General features: G+C 42.3%; 1 protein-coding gene across 1 annotated transcript in view; it reads right to left on the bottom strand.

The window, feature by feature from the left end:
- Positions 1 to 11623: 11623 nt before the first annotated feature.
- NIBAN1 (niban apoptosis regulator 1) overlaps positions 11624 to 17141 on the bottom strand; it is a 160322-nt gene continuing 154804 nt past the window's right edge. The window contains exon 14 of the mRNA XM_082613765.1: positions 11624 to 16215. Within this exon, the coding sequence (XP_082469891.1) occupies positions 15080 to 16215 (1136 nt within the window). The 3' untranslated portion in view covers positions 11624 to 15079. The remainder of the gene's footprint in view (positions 16216 to 17141) is intronic.

The raw sequence follows: 17141 nt of genomic DNA, 5'->3' as shown, positions 1-17141 counted from the left end.
TATAACATGTCAAATTACTCAGCCCTAATCATACTAATTACTGAATAATAATCATTACTCATAATCCCTACTCTGCCATTACCTTGATAATTTAAGCAAGTTATTTTATCTCTTTGGGTCTATGTTTGCCTCTCCCTAAAATTAAAGGAGTAAGTTAGATCAGAACATCCCAAACCGCTATCTTGAGGAATTCTCTTTTGAAGGATATAAACGGGTATACCCCACAATACCCTTACCCAGAGCCAGGGACTGGGGGTGGGTCGTGTTCTGTGTTCAAATAAATATAGGAAGCTCTGGGCCAGATGTCTGCTATGTCACCTTACCCCCTGGCTATCGCTGATTTGGATACTAAGGCAACTAAGCAAACTGGGCCCAGAAATTATAGTCTTTGCTGGTTCCTAGAAATGGGGATAAATAAACTCAGGGGCCATTAGTTAGTCACAGTCCTACCCATGTACAGAAAAGTGGAGAAAGCTACTCTGCATACAGATGATAATGGAGCAGATGAACAGAGAGGCAAAAATGGGAGCTCGGGTAGCCCCAGAGCGGGGAAAAATGGAGAAATTATCTCCTGATGGATTTGGCGTTCTTTAGTTCCAGCGAGATACTTCTATAACCATAAAATCAACTCTCTTCATTTTGCCTACATAATTTCAGTAGGATTTTGTTACTTGCATCCAAAATAGCATTTACTGAGACAGGAAGATTAGCACTTGGTAACTAACATCTTATTGGTGCATCTAAAATACTACAGAGAGAAAAAGTACTGCAAAACGAATCCTAGCTGAAGGCCTAGGGATGGGAATTAAAGTTCCAAATAAAGAGGAGAAGAAAGCAAATTTTGCATACTTCACAATTAACTTTATCACTTACATTTTAGCACTAATTTCGTTAGCAAAAGGTCTAGCATAAAATTTAATGCATAATCCCTGTTCTCGGGGATTTTACTATAATGCTGATTCCAAACTAGTATTAATCCCAATAGAGTCTCAGGGACAGCTGTGTGTAATTGATAAAGGGTCACCAGTTTTAATTAAGTGGAATAAGGTTACTGCTTCCATGATAGCCATTGTATAACTAGAAGTAAAAAAAATATTTCATTTAAAGGAGTGTCCCTACAAATTTTATAGGTTTACTAAATTTTAAAGAGGGATTAGGAGATTATCTTTTTCATGTAGAAGTATTTAAAATGCTTTGTGTCCTGAAGTACCTTGGGGCAAGACTGGGAATAAAGACACAGACCTACTAGAGCATGGACTTGAGGATATGGGGAGGGGGAAGGGTAAGCTGTGACAAAGTGAGAGAGTGGCATGGACGTATATACACTACCAAATGTAAAATAGCTAGCTAGTGGGAAGCAGCCGCATAGCACAGGGAGATCAGCTCGGTGCTTTGTGACCACCTAGAGGGGTGGGATAGGGAGGGTGGGAGGGAGGGAGATGCAAGAGGGAAGAGATATGGGAACATATGTATATGTAACTGATTCACTTTGTTATAAAGCAGAAACTAACACACCATTGTAAAGCAATTATACTCCAATAAAGATGTTAAAAAAATGCTTTGTGTCCATGTGTTTAATGTCATCCCTTTACTGGAGTCTAGCAACTTTATCTTCAGGCATTTTTTACCCTCTGAGGGAAAAGTTTCCATCTGTGGTTTTGATCTAGAAATCCTTATTTTTCAAAGAATTAGAAAGGACACGGTTATACACCAAAGGATATTCGGATGAAAAATTTAAAATTCAGCAATTTTTTCAGACTTCAAGTGACCATATGTTGTGTTTTTCATAGCATGTCACGTTGTGCTTTAATGAGTGTGACCTCTTTCGTATTTGCAATTCCTTAAGGCATAACAAGCATAACAAGCAAGCGGTAATGGGCTTAAAGAAATTGTCTTTCATGTAAGACCTCTTGGGGGATCCCTCAGTAATACACGGCTAAAAATAGAACCTAGGAGGTCCTAACTTCCCATGGGACAGTCTGTCAGATCTTGCACACCCAGGCGCCTGGCTCTTCATGGTGGGAAGAAAGTGCTGGCAAGGTGGTCTGGCAGATGCTGGGGCATCACCTTAGGGATTCTGATGAAGAAACTTTGCGTCAAGATCAGAACTTCAAAAGCAGCAGATGAGCCCTTCAGGACAGTACTCATCAAATGGTTATTGTGAGGCCAATTTTAAATTGGCAAAGGTTTCCAGTGACTTTCTCCCTTTTGCTGATATATCATTCCCAGTTATGGGAGTCAACGGGCTTAAGACTAGGAGTAAATGCACCCAAAGAATCCGTTAATATATGGGATTCTAGGAAAACAGAGGACACTTTTGCTGAATTTAAATTCAAATTTAAGATATTTCAAAACATTCATGTTTTTCTGATTTTTAACAGTAAGACATCTTCATTTTGGAACATGGAGGGGGAGAAGGGAGGCGGATGCAAAAGACAATAAGAACCATTTATAATCTCGCCAGCCCAAGCCACTGTTTCCATTTCAGCAAATTTTCTTCCAGGCTTTTTTGCCTATACATATATATTTAATTTCCTTGTGATTTTTTTTTTTAAAACTCAAAACCATGGCTAAGCCTCTCCTACATTGTTGCAAACTCTTTATAAATGATTCTTTTCAAGGATGGTACACCTAGATATATTGAAAATAAAATAGCTCAGCAGAAAGATTTAAATGGTTCTTTTCAGTGTTCTGAAGTTCAATGCAGCTATGAGTTTGGAAACCTATAGGTGAAGACAGTTCTTTCTCCTCTCTCTTCTTCCTGCAGTTTAAATGGAGACTCGGAATCCACTTTATTAGAAGAGTGATGTAGGCTGTACCTTGTTGTAGAGCTTCTTGCCAAGGATGAGGACATTCACCTCCTACATGTGCTCATGGTGCGGAAGTCATTGCCAGGCACACATCACATTTCTCCATGATGGTCTAAGCCACCACATCCATGATGTAGTCTTAGCTCATGTTAGTACAGCTCTGGTTGTAAACATAATTTTTAATGATTGTTCTATCATTCGAGGTTCTTGGCTGCAAACAACACTCTAGCTAATTAAATTAATTAAAGTTTAAATCAATGTAAATATGTTAATCTCTTGGAGGGCCCAAGAACCGGCTTGAGGAATATACAGCTCAAATTAGAGCACCAGGGGCTTCCCTGGTGGTGCAGTGGTTGAGAGTCCACCTGCCAATGCAGGGGACACGGGTTCGTGCCCCGGTCCAGGAAGATCCCACATGCTGCGGAGCGGCTGGGCCCATGAGCCATGGCCGCTGAGCCTGCGCGTCCGGAGCCTGTGCTCCGCAACGGGAGAGGCTACAACAGTGAGAGGCCCACGTACCGCAACAAAATAAAAAATAAAAAAAAGTTAGAGCACCAGGATGCTTCAGGAATTTAACTGCACCACTGACTTTGGAGTTCGAACGCTGCTGCTAGCCCCTCTGTCACTGCCCCTCTGAGAGCTGGATATCTCTGCCAAAACCTACCACCCTCAGCAGAATGGAGTTTTTTCATGGACACCTCTTTTTTCCTACCATTATTTTGAATTGACATTTTGAAAGAGTGAATCTGACTAGAGGAACATACAACACATACCCATGCCCTAGCTGCGAGAGAAAGTGGAAAAACAAGTTGGTGACTTCAAACTTAGGAACAGAGAAATTCTGCCCATATGTAAAGGCTCTTCATAAGCTACTGGGCAGAGAAAAAGTATAACAAAACTCAAAACAACTGTGTAACGCTTTACTGTATAAGTGTTTCATAATATGTTTAATAATTACTTTGTTGTTGAAAACTTGGGCCACTTAAAACATATTTTTTAGTCATGTTTATTGACGTATAATTTACATACTACTAAAATCTGCCCTTTTCAGTACACAGTTTTATGAGTATTGATAAATGCATAAAGTCATGGAGCAACCACCGTAATCAAGATATAGAATAGTTCCATCACCCTCCAAAATCCCCTCACACGCCACTTCATAGTAAGTCCCTCCCACGACCCCACCTGCAGGTAAACAATGACCTATTTTTATCCCTATAGTTTTTCCTTTTCCAGATTGTAATATAAAAGGAATCATACAGTATGTATCCTTTTTTTACTCTGCCTAATTATTTTGAGACTCATCCATGTTATTGTATATGTCAGTAGAGCATTCCTTTTCATTGTTGAGTAGTAGTCTATTATATGGATGTACCAGTTTATTCATTCATTCACCAGCTGAAGGACATTTGGGTTTTCCAGTTTTTGACAATTATTAATACAGCAACTATAGACATCGGCATACAGGTTTTTGTGTGAACAAGAGTTTTTCTCTTCAGTAAACACCTAGGAATGGAATTACTGGGTCATATTGTAAGGGTATGTTTAACTTTTTTTTTTTTTTTGCTGTACGCGGGCCTCTCACTGTTGCGGCCTCTCCCGTTGCGGAGCACAGGCTCCGGACGCGCAGGCTCAGCGGCCATGGCTCACGCGCCCAGCCGCTCCGCGGCATGTGGGATCTTCCCGGACCGGGGCACGAACCCGTGTCCCCTGCATCGGCAGGCGGACTCTCAACCACTGCGCCACCAGGGAAGCCCCAGGGTATGTTTAACTTTGCAAGAAACTGCCGAACTGTTTTCTAAAGTGGACATCTCTTTTTTGCATTCCCTCCGGCAGTGTATGAGAGTTCTAGCTGCATCCTCCCCGGCCCCAGCCTTGTTTTCATTTTAGCTATGCTAATATGTGTTAAAAATAATATTGATCCTAATCTTTGATGAAATTCCAGGACAGAAAATAAATACAACATGGGAACCCCAGTGAAAAGTCATTCTCTTTTCCTTCCCTAGCTCCCCTTTGCTCAACTACTCTTGCTCCCCATTAACTTTTCTTATAAAATTTCGTCTCCTTGGGGACAGAAAGAGAAATATGAAGTAGACACCAGTAGAGTTAGGTGAATTAGTAGTAGCTGGTTACCTGGCCAACCCAAAACACATTTCACATGAGAGAAGCTACTTAGGAAAGAGCCAGAAGACCTGTCTTGTACCATATTTTTATTTATCAAAAAACCCTTAGAATTTTTTTTATTAGTTTCTGCTTTATAACAAAGTGAATCAGTCATACATATACATCTGTTCCCACATCCCTTCCCTCTTGCGTCTCCCTCCCTCCCACCCTCCCTATCCCACCCCTCCAGGTGGTCACAACCCTTAGAATTTTAAAGGACAGACACCCTTGCACATGGAAGAGAAGAAATAAAAGCCACCTGGGAGTCCAAAAATCAGTGTCTATATATGCACTTTCCCCCTTGAGCCTGTTATAACTTTAGATATTCTTTTAATTTCTCTAGCTTCTAGATTTGTCCTTTTGTATTGAATCTGCTCATCTAGGTTGTGATTTGGCTCAGTTCCTGGCTTCTGCCCCATTATTTATCCACTGCCCTTACCCCCTTGAACAACCTCTAGTACCACAATCACTAACTCCCCTGGCTTCAGACCTGCTAGTGTCAGCATTTAGACACTTGTTATTGGCTTCAGACCCAGCCATTATCTTCCAGTTTCCACCCAGCCCTTGCCTGAATGCTTGGGACTTGACATTATTGATAACTTGGATGGAAACACCAAAATAAATGAAATTTATGGATGCCATAATGCCAGGAGGATAGCTAATATGTTGGATGACAGAATTAGGACAAAGAATATTTCATTGTTTGGAATAAAGAACTGAAACTAATAAGGTGAATTGTAGCTGAATGAGGTTCTGAACTTAGTTTTCAAACTCAGCTGCACAAGCATGAGATGGGAAGTCATGAATTAGTTCTGCCACATATGGAAATAGCATAAGGTTTAAGCAGACTACTTTCATGTGAGTCATTGGAGTGGTGAAATAAGTGGGACTGCCAAAAATAACTGAATGTGGGCTGAAGCTTCATTACCAGACACAGAGTAAATTGGTCAAAGTGGACATGATCTCACTTTATGCCACCAGTCAGACCATGCTTGGAATATCAGGTTCAGTTTTGGGTCACACACTCTAAGACAGTAAGACAGACAAAGACAAACTGAAATGTATCCACCTTCACCTCCCATCACAGTCTGGTTTCTGTCTTACCGAGGCACTGGTGAATTTTTCGTGAGCCAGTGGACACATTTCATGCCTTATCCTATTTGACCTTGCTGCAGTATTTGACACATGGACCACTCCTTCCTCCCTCAAGTTGTCTTCTCCTCTGGTTGCTTGTCATTATACCCTTTTACTTTTTTTACCACTTATCTGACCATTACATTTTCTCCTTCTGCTCTACAAATATGGATGTTCCCTAAGTTTCCTAGTCCACTTTTCTTCTATAAATTCTCCAAGAGAGATCCTATCATTTCTGTAGCTTCAATTACCAAATATATGCCATTGACTATTTCTGGGGACTATTTCCCCCAGATCCCTATTTCTAGCCTTGATTTTTTTTTGAAATCTTGTTCTATATATCCTCTTTGTTTTTGGTGAAAATTTTTGATCAGTAAATGCCCAGAAGTCAACAAAAGGTCTCTAAGGGGAAAAATAAAATGTTAAAAGGAGATAGACTTCCAAAAGTAGGACAAATCTAGTGGAGATTATTTGCAATCTGGGACTCCTTCTAGATGTTTAACCACTGAGGCAGTTGCTTTGCCTGATTCACATTCTGGGCAGAGATGCTTCTTGCAGGAATGGGTTCATTATGGCCTTCTCTAAGCTGCGGTCAGAAGTGGAGTGGGAACGTGGACGAGCCCCACCTTTAGAAATAAGTAGTGGGCTGACAATTAACCAGTCTTCCTTTTACCTTCTGAAAAGGACTCAAAAATGGTGGACCTGGGAACTTAAATCTACGGACTTAACTTTTTTGTAACTTTTAGAGTTTTTATTTTTATTTCATGTATCTTCCCACAGTGCTTGAAAGCAAAAACTTTACCATAAAAAAAATGCTCTTTGCTTCCTTTTGAAGATAACAAGGAAGGGAGGAAGTGACAAAAATGTGCCTTACTGGACTGGGCTAGGGGAGAGAAGATTTTCGAGAGAAGGCATTCTAGGCTATGAGGCTATTGAGGGAGAAGGGAGTTTTGAGGAGCCAGCTTCAAAGAAGAAAGGAAAACACAAAGAACTAGTTGGTAATTGAGCTGTAAAAAGACTCAACAAAGGAAGTCAAAGCCATTATTACATAAAAAGAGACAAATTGGGGGATATTTAGTCTGGAAAAGGGATCTCAGTTATTTGGAGATGTTTGAAATCTGTCAGGAGGAAAAGAGCTCAGATCGCTGTGTATTTCCCTGATGGACAAAATTGGACTCATGGGATGGAAATTATAATTAAGGATGGTGGCAGAGGAGGAACAGAGCATGAGAGTAACATTTCTGCTCTCCAAACATCAGAGCTGTCTGAAAACAAAATGATCTCCTTTGGGAGACAGTGAGCTCCCCACCCTTAGAGGATGACCAACCAGCAGGAGGTTTTAAAGGGGAAATGCAAGCACTATGGAAGCATTTGCACTCGATGAACATTAGGGTATCTTCCAACCCTGAGAGACTATGGTTCTATGAATATATTGAGTATCTAGGCATGCAGGGAAAACTCCCTCTCTTCTCAAAGCTATGACTCAAAACATGTTAGAAATCATTAACAAATTTCTTGGTGTTACATGATTAAGTGCCAAAAGTTGTCAGCATAAAAGCTGAAGGAATTCTGAGAAAAAAAGGCTTGAAATGATGCAGGGAGCAGAATGTGAGTCCTGATGCAGTCCTTTGTGCTGGACAGACAAGAAAAGACCTTCTTGGTGAGATGGCATACTACAAGATGTAAAGGGAAATTATTGTAAGCCCCAAAACCTTTTATTCAGCTTTCATTAAAATTTTAAAAGAAACCATGGGTCACTAGGTACAACAATATTCTAGCAAGAAAGCTGGAAGTGCAAAATCTGATACAAGTGCTTTTAAAATGTTATATCCTGGGGATCATATTTAAACAGGAAAAGGAGAGGGATTAGGAATATTTACAAATCAGTTACCTTAGAGTTACAAAGAATATAGAATACTAACCAGGTAGGATAAACTTTTAAGTAAGATTTATCCTTACTTAATTGTTTTGTGGCAGGAAATAAGAGTTTCTAGCTGGTTTAAAATTTTGGTTTACTTTTATTTTCCTTTTGAGAAGGGAAAAGAACTTTCCTTCAGAAGTGGGTGTGTGTTTATAATTATCCCCCAAGGACTGTAACCTTTCCTGAAGACTACCATTATTTGCTATAGAAAAACTGCATCTATTATGGGCATGTTTGTTGTAGAGAATGGTGCTTGTTTATATGAAGTTATATACTGCTTGTCACAGGTCAAATTTTCTCACTCTCCTGAGATAATTAACGTTGATCATGACCAATGACCTTGTTATAATTAATCTAAGCACTATATAAAGTATATATTGCTAAGATGGGGGGAATCTCTTTTAGACCTTTCTTCTTATAAGGTTTGTAAGTTTAAAAAATACTTTTAAATAGAAGACTCATTTTCCAAACCCATGCAAAAATCAAGATTCTTTGATAGATCAATGGATTAAGGTTGGGAATGATTGTGTTTTGTTCACCTAATGGAGAGTGGGGCTACAGCAGCACATAGACATTGGGGAAGGATGTGAGAGGGACCAACGTTCTGTGTGAGTGTTCATGTTAGTATCCTACGGAGGCAAGAGTACCGTTTTAGAATCAAACAGAAGTCATCTGAATCCTGGTGAGGCAGGCTGGTTGCACTGATGCCCCAGTTAATGGCTCCCCTGAACTCTTGCCCAATGCAGTGTGTGACTTTGCAGCTCTTCCATCTCTGAATCTCGCCCAGCCTTGTGACTTTTTGGCCAATAGAATATGGCAGAAGTGATGTTGCACCAGTTCTGAGCCCAGGTCTCAGGAAGCTTTTTGCCTCTCTCTCTCTTTCCTTCTCTCCCTCTCTTTTCCTGGCTACTGCAACAGGAATGCGCCTGAACCAGCCTGCTGAAAGATGAGAAACCCCACAGAGCAGAGCCCAGTTGCCCAGCAATGGATAGGCTCCACCAACATACAGCCAGTCACCTCCCACACATGTTGAGAGAGCCAGCCAGGATGAGAAGAGCCGTCTACCTGGTGTTTGACCCATAGACTTCTGAGCAATAATAAATGCTTACTGCTTTAATCCACTGAGTTTTGGAGTGGTTTCATTTTGTAGAGATTGCTAAATTATACACCTGGTTCAACTAGTTACTAGCTGTGTAACCTTCAGAAGTTGCTTAACTTCTTTGAGGCTCCTTTTATTCATTGTGCTTAAACGCACATTATCTCTTTTAATCCTGACAATAACCTTGTGATTGGGTGCTATTATTCCCATTTCACAAACAAACTAATTCTTATAAAGGTTAAGTGGCTAGCCCAAGTTCACACAATACGTTGACAGCCATACAATTTTCTCATAAAGGACTTCAAAGCAAGTAAACCAAGTTTATAAGCAAACTTCGTGAAGAATTCTAAATTGTGATCTGAAAGGCAGAAAGGTTCATGAACATTAAGAGTATTCCTTACATGGAATAATTGAAAATTTCAGTGCAGAAAACATAACCCCCAAACTGAAGGTAGTGCTGGCAGGGGCTGATTGTTTTGTTCATCACTATTCCCAGGGTCTGGCAGAGTCCATGGCACATTAGCAGATATCGATAAATATTTTTTGAAAAAAATTAATCCATGAATGAATCCTGACAGTACACGGAAAACATCATTTACTCTAAAATCTGAATCAAAAATTTAAGGTTCAAAACTTGAAGCGTCCAGCAGACAGAAATGAAAATACCTTCATTTTCCCTCACACGATCCCTCTCAAACTGTGCAGAAAAAACTGTCCCCCACGTGATTCAGGCAGGAGCACAAAGGAGGGTGAGGCAGGGAGTGGAGGTGTTGAAGTCTTACTAGGAAATGTCAGCTCTTAGCTTCAAAATCACCCCAATGCCTTGCAGAAATTCTCCAACACATAAACCCACTTTCCTACCCCAACAGTTACACTTGGAATTGCTAATACAAAGAGAGCTCTCACTACTACATATGCATACCCCTTTGTGTAGAGACCAGAGGGGGAAAAACACAACTGGATCTGCAGAAGGTCTGGAACAGCTTCCACAGAGGACTCAAGGTTCCTGGGAAAAGTGTGAAGAGACTAATAGATAGCAATCTTGATAAAAATTTTCTTCAGGGAATCTGTAGGCAGCTGGATTTTGGATTGTAGCTCATGATAGAGAAAAAATAAAAGAGGCAAGAAACAAAGGGCAAACGTGAATAGGTTCAACAATCAAACCTGCAATTTCTTGAGTAGAGTCCTCAGCTGCCACTTCTGCTGCCAGAACCCTTCTTCCTCTTCTTGCAGAACCACCGTTTTCTTCCCAGATTTCCCAGCTGGACTGAATCCCCCCAAATCAGGGACCACATCTTCTTCCCTGCTCCTTGGCCATCCTCAAGAAGAGGGCTTGCTAGAAGGAAGATGCTGTCCATTAATTTTCAGGCATTTGCTCATGCTTCACAGATTTGGATGCCATTCAGTGGTAAACTTCTTAAACTTTTTGCATTGTTGACCTCATAGGGACCTCACGAAAACCCAGTGGAGGCTACTTTCCTGAAAACTAGGAGGTGGATCATAGTAGCTAGCTTGATTTGGGGGCAACTTGGCTCTGATGCTCCCTCACAAGAGGGATGGGTGTGCAAAAACCCATGCTCGAGTCCCATCACTAAAACAGAACTATCTAAGTAGACTGAGGGTGGGTAAACTTCCCAGTATCACAGATCCTTATTATGTGCTAAGGGATCACCAGCTATATCTCCACTTGTCTCTTACATCTGGGATTGGGGATATTCATTCATTTATTCAACACTTCTTGAGCACTTGCTATATGCAGGCACCTATGCTGTGCTAATGATTCAAAGATTAAAGGCAGGGTCCCTGCCCCAAGGCACAGGACGGGTATATGGCTGCAGCAGTGAGAGGAGATGAGCAGAAGTGAGCAAGTACATTTGGCTGAGAGCTCAGCAAAGTGTTACTGGGGGTGGGAGTGGGATGGGGAAACTGGCCTGACTTGTACTGACTCTTACAGGAGAAGTAGTGGGAATTGGCCAGGTGGGGAAGGGAGGGACAGATATTCTTGACAAAGGGGAGCCTGTGGCAAAGGTTGAGAGTTGTTCTTTCTCCAGCACTCACTAGAGCGCCTGCATACACAATCATTGTTTTTTGGATGAATGAATTTATGGATGAATGAGCAACTGTGGATATTGGTGAGTAAATATTGTTTTAATTATAATTATAGAAAGAATAAATATTTTGCTCAGTGTTGCCCATTGAAAACAAATTTGTTTGAACAGCATTTCAATTACATCAAGAATAATTGCCCATGGCTGTATTATAGACGTAATCCAACTCCTAGAGAAATTAGCATATGCATTTTAAAAGCATAATTACAACTGACATTAAGTGACTTCCCTGTGGCTTCTTTCCTGATGACAGAAAAGTAAAAAGTTCCATGATACAGCAACAGTGACTCACCTTTCTGTCTCTGAGGACTCCTCCTCCCAGCTCAAGTATGACATATGCTTCAAAGATGAAACTAGCCCCATTCCAAATAAATATGACATTGGACACTTCTTCAAGGACAAACATTTTATTGCAATATAGGCACTTGGCAGGGTAAATATGTCGTTACAAAGTGTTTTAAGTTTATATACTTTCTATAGTGACCAGAAAAATCAATCCACAGTGTAGATTTCTTTGCTGAGGTTGCAGACTTCAGAAGGCAAATCGTAAAACCCATTTGTTTATGGTAAAGTAAGAAGGCACATGTAGCCAACTTTTTTACCTAGTGAAATCGTATTATTGTTTTAGTCAGTGATGTCCTTCTCTTCCCCAAATTAAAATTGCTATGTAGCATTTATCACTTATCGCTTTTTATAAAGAAATAAAATCACTTGTCTGAGAGAATTGTGGAACCCTTTGAAATCACTGGCTCCAATCTGAGGGTTACAAAACCAGACTTGAGAACCTCTGTAATAAAATGTAGAAGATCGAGCCTGAAGACCTGTAGTTCTTCACACTCAGCCTCTTTATAAAGCTTTTGGACAAACTGGAACCTTATCCTTGTGGTCTCTAAAATACGTTTTTTTTTTTTGAAAAGAGTTTACTCTGCATAATGCAAGGCACTACTGTCTTTAAGCTGCAAAGGAAAAAAATGACAAGCTAATTATTTTTCAAGGAAAATATTCTTTGTGAAAAGTCAATAGTAACATAACTAAAGTCATGGAATTTTTGCTGAAGACCATGTCTTGAGGTTTCATGCATTTCAAATGATTTGCCCATAAGAGAGATCCCCAGAGCAGCCTGCAGAGGCTTTTTGCGCTGCTCATTTAAATCACAATAACCTTGCTCCAACCTGGAAACCACTGAAGCAATACAGATAAGTCTGTATTAAAAGCAAGACAACCTCATGGTACTATGAAGCTATTCCACTCAACATGTTAAAACAAATAAGGAAATTTTAATGCACTTTAATTTCCTGTTCCATCTTCAAATGGAACAATCATCGGACTTAATCTAGTGGACTCGTCTTTTGTGAAATATGTACAGAAAAATTCCTTGTGTTCTCAGCTACATCCTTCCACTTGGTGTCTGGTCGCCTCTGGTCTACGGATGGGTAAAGGGAGGGCACTGACTGATGTTCATCCATCCAATGAAGTGACAGGTACTCTCATTTAGGGTTGGAAAAACCTCTTAGCTTTCCAAGGTGCGCCAAAAGCCCCGAAGTGAGCAAAGGGAGGAAGCTGAGAAGCTCCGGTGTGGGCTCAGCCTGGGCCCTGACCTCCTCGCTTGCTTGTCACAATTCTCCCGGAGAGAAGGGCACTCCTTGGCGAGGCTGGGTACTGCTCCTTTGGCTCCTGGCCTTACCGGGCAGCACATCGGACCATCTGGCCACCTGCCCCTTGGACTTTGGAATTGATTTAAGAGAAGACTCCCCAAGGGCAGAAAGCCCAAGTAAAAACATCTCCTTGCCTGACAGCAAGCCCCAAAAAGCCCCGGCACAGCGGTGTGGTGGGTGATCAGTTCTCACATTTCCTGAGCAGCGGGACACAAGCAGTTCCTTGTTAGGCACTAGGGATATTCAAGGGACTTGAGAAGGCAGGGAGCCATTATTCAAGGCTGTGTGTGCAGGAAGTACACAGGATGACTAAACCCTAGTGTCTGTCCTTGAAGGAAGGAGCCCCTGGAGAGACAGGAAGTAAACATAATTGTAATATTCTGAGCCAAACGCAAGGACATGAGTGAGCATGGGCACCGCGGGGACCAGGGGAGGAGTGACCTCCACCTTCCTTACCTACGATGAGATCCTTCACAAACGTGAGGATCTAAACACTGCAAAAGAAGTTGAAACAATTCAGTATGAGAGTATACTGATACTGATTATTTTTCATCCCTTATGACCTAGAAATCCAAGCAATTCTTCATGGAGAGGTGGAGAGGGAGACATTTTAATTCCTGGTTAAATGGTCAAACTATGGGACACATTCTTTAAAAAACTGATATAAACTACTTGCTGCTGATGATCAAAACAAGCTCTTAGGACAAGAGCTTGGGATCTAATATTAAAATTTGTGGAAGGAAACTTCAAGATGTGGAACTGGGACTAAAGCTTTCAGGAAATAATCTGGTATTTTTCTGAAGGACAAGAGGACACATCTTTTTAATCTTTTACAAGTAAGTCCATTCCACCTTTAACATTAACAGGAAGAGGTCAAGATCCATTTAGAAGACGTATTTCCGTCTATTTCCATTGAAGTGTAAGCTCTGGGAGAAAGGAGCAGTCATTTCCACCACAGTATCCCAGCACCTGGGACATAACAAGATTCAACTTGCCGAACAACTGAACAAATAATTTCCATTTCTGCTAATATCTTTGGAATTTAATGATCTATAGCTTGTTTTCTCTCTCTCTCTCTCTCTCTCTCTCTCTCTCTCTCCTTCCTTTCTTGTTCCCTTTTCTTTCCCTCTTTTCTTCTTTCTTTTTTAATTCATTTTATTCACTTCATTCCCTCCTGAGAAGAAACCAGGACTGTTTCAATGGAAAGACAGAAAGTTGTCATATTTTTCCTTTTAGATTAAATTCCTTTGGTCCTTTTGATTTATACTAGACAAGCACCTTATCTTTTCATTTTTTTCTCTTTCTTTCGTTCTTTTTTTGTTGTTGTTGTGACTGTGCCTAACACAGCATGTGGCCTAGAATAGCTGTTCAAATGATGTCTGTTTAATTGGTAGGCTTTATGCTCGATAATTCAGCTAAGCTCTTTCTCTGCACAGTCTAAGGCTAATTTGGAATGTTTTCAGGCTTAAACATGCCCAGGAGATTTCCTTGTCTCATCTGATTTTCTCCAGAAAGTGATTAATTTATAAGAATTAACAAGATTAATTAGTAAGAAATTGATAGCAAAATTGGGAAGAGGCCCAGACAGCTGCACAGACCACAACCTTCCTCCGTTTCTGCTCAGCTTCCCCTGAGATGTCTCGGGCATGATCTCTCAGGCTCTGTGGGGCTGCACACAGCAGGGGGGACTGATGTTCACCACCTCCCTTTCTTGCAGCCTGAATGTGGACGAATGCTGAGTCCTTAAGAGACCGTGAGGCTGGTATAGTAAGCAGACGGTGAAGCTGCATTTACTGCATGCCTTTGCATTCTTACAAACAATTCAGAAGCCTTGAAGTGCATTAGAAGAGAATGTGCAGAACGCTCCGACTGTCTTCTCCGCAACACCCTCCCTCCCGGGACACCCTCAGCTGCCTCTCACTCCACACACTCCGTTACCTTTGTAATTCCTGGCAAAATGCTAAAGCAGTAATTCATGGCAGAACAGTTCCACTGCACAAAGGTTTGCCTCAGTGCTCATGCTCTACGCGCATTCCCTCTACCTTCATTACACAAATTAAGGAAGTACTTCATAATTTTGTTTTCTTTTTGTTCTGGTAACAAACTGCAGGCAACCCCTAAGTGTATCCTTGAGCTGTATCCTTTTGGCTGAGTTTGTTCAAAGAAAGACTTTTGGCAAATTGTCCCTTTCACTCCTCCGAGGGCTGCGCTGGGGGATCTTCTCTCTGTGAGTCTAGGCTATAGGTGTCTGCGTCACTCTCAACCACCCACTGACACTCGTGAATGCGGGTGGCCTTACTCTCCTTTGCCTCCACGCTAGCGGTAGCCTGGGCTGTGCTGCGACTCCCTCCCACCGCCTCTTCTTCCAGAGAAACCTGGCTCTCACTGGGGCTGACGGGGTCAGAACTTAACTTGCAAACTTCTTGGGGCATAGCCTCAGCCTCCACAGCGCACCTGGGCCCTCCTCCTTCAAGGGCGTCCAGTCCGGAAGACCCCGCCGTGAGCTCCCTCTCCGTGGGCTCCTCGGCCTCCGCTGGCTCCTCTAAGGGGCCTGGGCCCCTGGCGCCCTCGCTGAGCAACCCCCAGGCTGGCTGAGCCTCTGGAGATGCCCCCAACTCTACCCCACCAGCCTCAGCCTCGGGAGAGGGAGGATGGGCCTCCCTCTCACTGACCTCACTTTCTTCGCTGTTGACCTGACTAGAGGCAGCTGCTTGATTGGTCTCTGTGTAGATTTGGGTCGTTTCCTCTTCTTTTTCAATTTCTTGGGGAACAAGGGTCTCCTTACTTGTATCTTTTTCGATCTCAGGCGTGGCAGATTCCGCTGGTACTTCAGTGGTCACCGTCAACAAATTTCTGAGCTCTTTCAAGGAGCCCAAGGCGGAGGTGGGCTCTGGCTTTTCCTGGGTGGGCTCTTGGCCCTCATGAGTCTCTCCAAACTCCAGCTCTGAGGAGTGTTTGCTCAGGGCTCCTGCTGTGTCTTCTGCAGCCACAGGATTCACAACAGGGTCATCTGTGCTTGAAATGATGATCTGCCCGTCCCCATCTGGGGTCGGGCTGGGCACAGGGAAACAAAGGCTTTCTCCTTTGGCCAATGGACTAGGGACCCCTGGCTGTTTCTTTTCCCCTGACTCCTGGAATACCTCGTTACTCAGGATCTCACTATCTGGAACTTCTGGCAGAATGGCTGAGGCTCTCCTGGCAGGGCTGGCCTGGTTTGACCCTGCAGGAGTTTTTAGATCAGTTAAGCTGGACACGCTTTCACTGGGCAAGGCCATGTTGTCTTCAAATAAATTGTGTTTCTTTAGGATAGCAGCTTCCTTTATCACTGAGGGATACCAGAAAACAAAACATAATGTTAATACTCTGCCCTGGCCAACCCGGATTTTCTGATTTTTATCCAGAAGCCAAACTCCCCTCTCAGCTTTTCTGGCCATCAACATTTCCCAATTTCAAGTTCCAGCTTATATCCACCCTCTTCCAGGTAGTCTTCCTCGATGACCAGAGCCTACAAACTCGTGCCAAACCCTGAACCTCTGTAATGTTCATTCATTCATTCCTTCACTCATTTACTTCTTCAGACAGCACACATTGACTGGACATCAACTATGGGACAGACTCTGAGAATCCAAAGATGAATAAAATATGGCCTTGGCTTTCAAGGAGCTCAAATCTATAACAGCATGACCTGTATCACCCATGGAGGTCCCTATCACATTTCATTAGCTGCTAGTATGTGTGGCTCCGGTTTGCCTACTTTGACTGAACTCCTTTAGGGCAGAACAGGCCTTAACTTTCTCTGCTTTTACTCAAAGTCCAGTCCTGAAAGTGTAATGGGTCCTCAGTACTGAGCATGCAGACAGAGCTCTGTTGATCTGCAGTGTCCAAACTGAAGGCCTATGTACCTCTAACTCAGCCCTAGAGGCCTTGAGAGGAGTCAAATTAACAATAACAACCAGTAGCTGACATTTATGACAATCAGCCTCCACCTCTGGCTGTGCAGGTTGTACAGTGCCCAGTGATCTCACACCCAAGGGGGTGCCATTCACATCAGAGACAGCATAGATGTGGGTATTCAGCGTAGTAATTTTCCAGCAGGCAGCAGTAGCATGTCCTGCTCGAACCAAATCAGTATATCGTGACAATTTTTTGACAGAGAGCAGTCAGGCGTCTGGAGGAAGGGAGCCTTTCTCTAATTTGCCCAAAGGTGGACTAGCAGTGGCCTTGACTGAGCCCTTCCTTTGTGCAGATACT

This window comes from Mesoplodon mirus (assembly GCF_964341445.2).
Source record: "Mesoplodon mirus genome assembly, chromosome: 3".
NCBI classification, from domain to species: domain Eukaryota; kingdom Metazoa; phylum Chordata; class Mammalia; order Artiodactyla; family Ziphiidae; genus Mesoplodon; species Mesoplodon mirus.
Note: the sequence above shows the minus strand (reverse complement) of the source record. Positions and strands in the feature narration are given on the sequence as shown.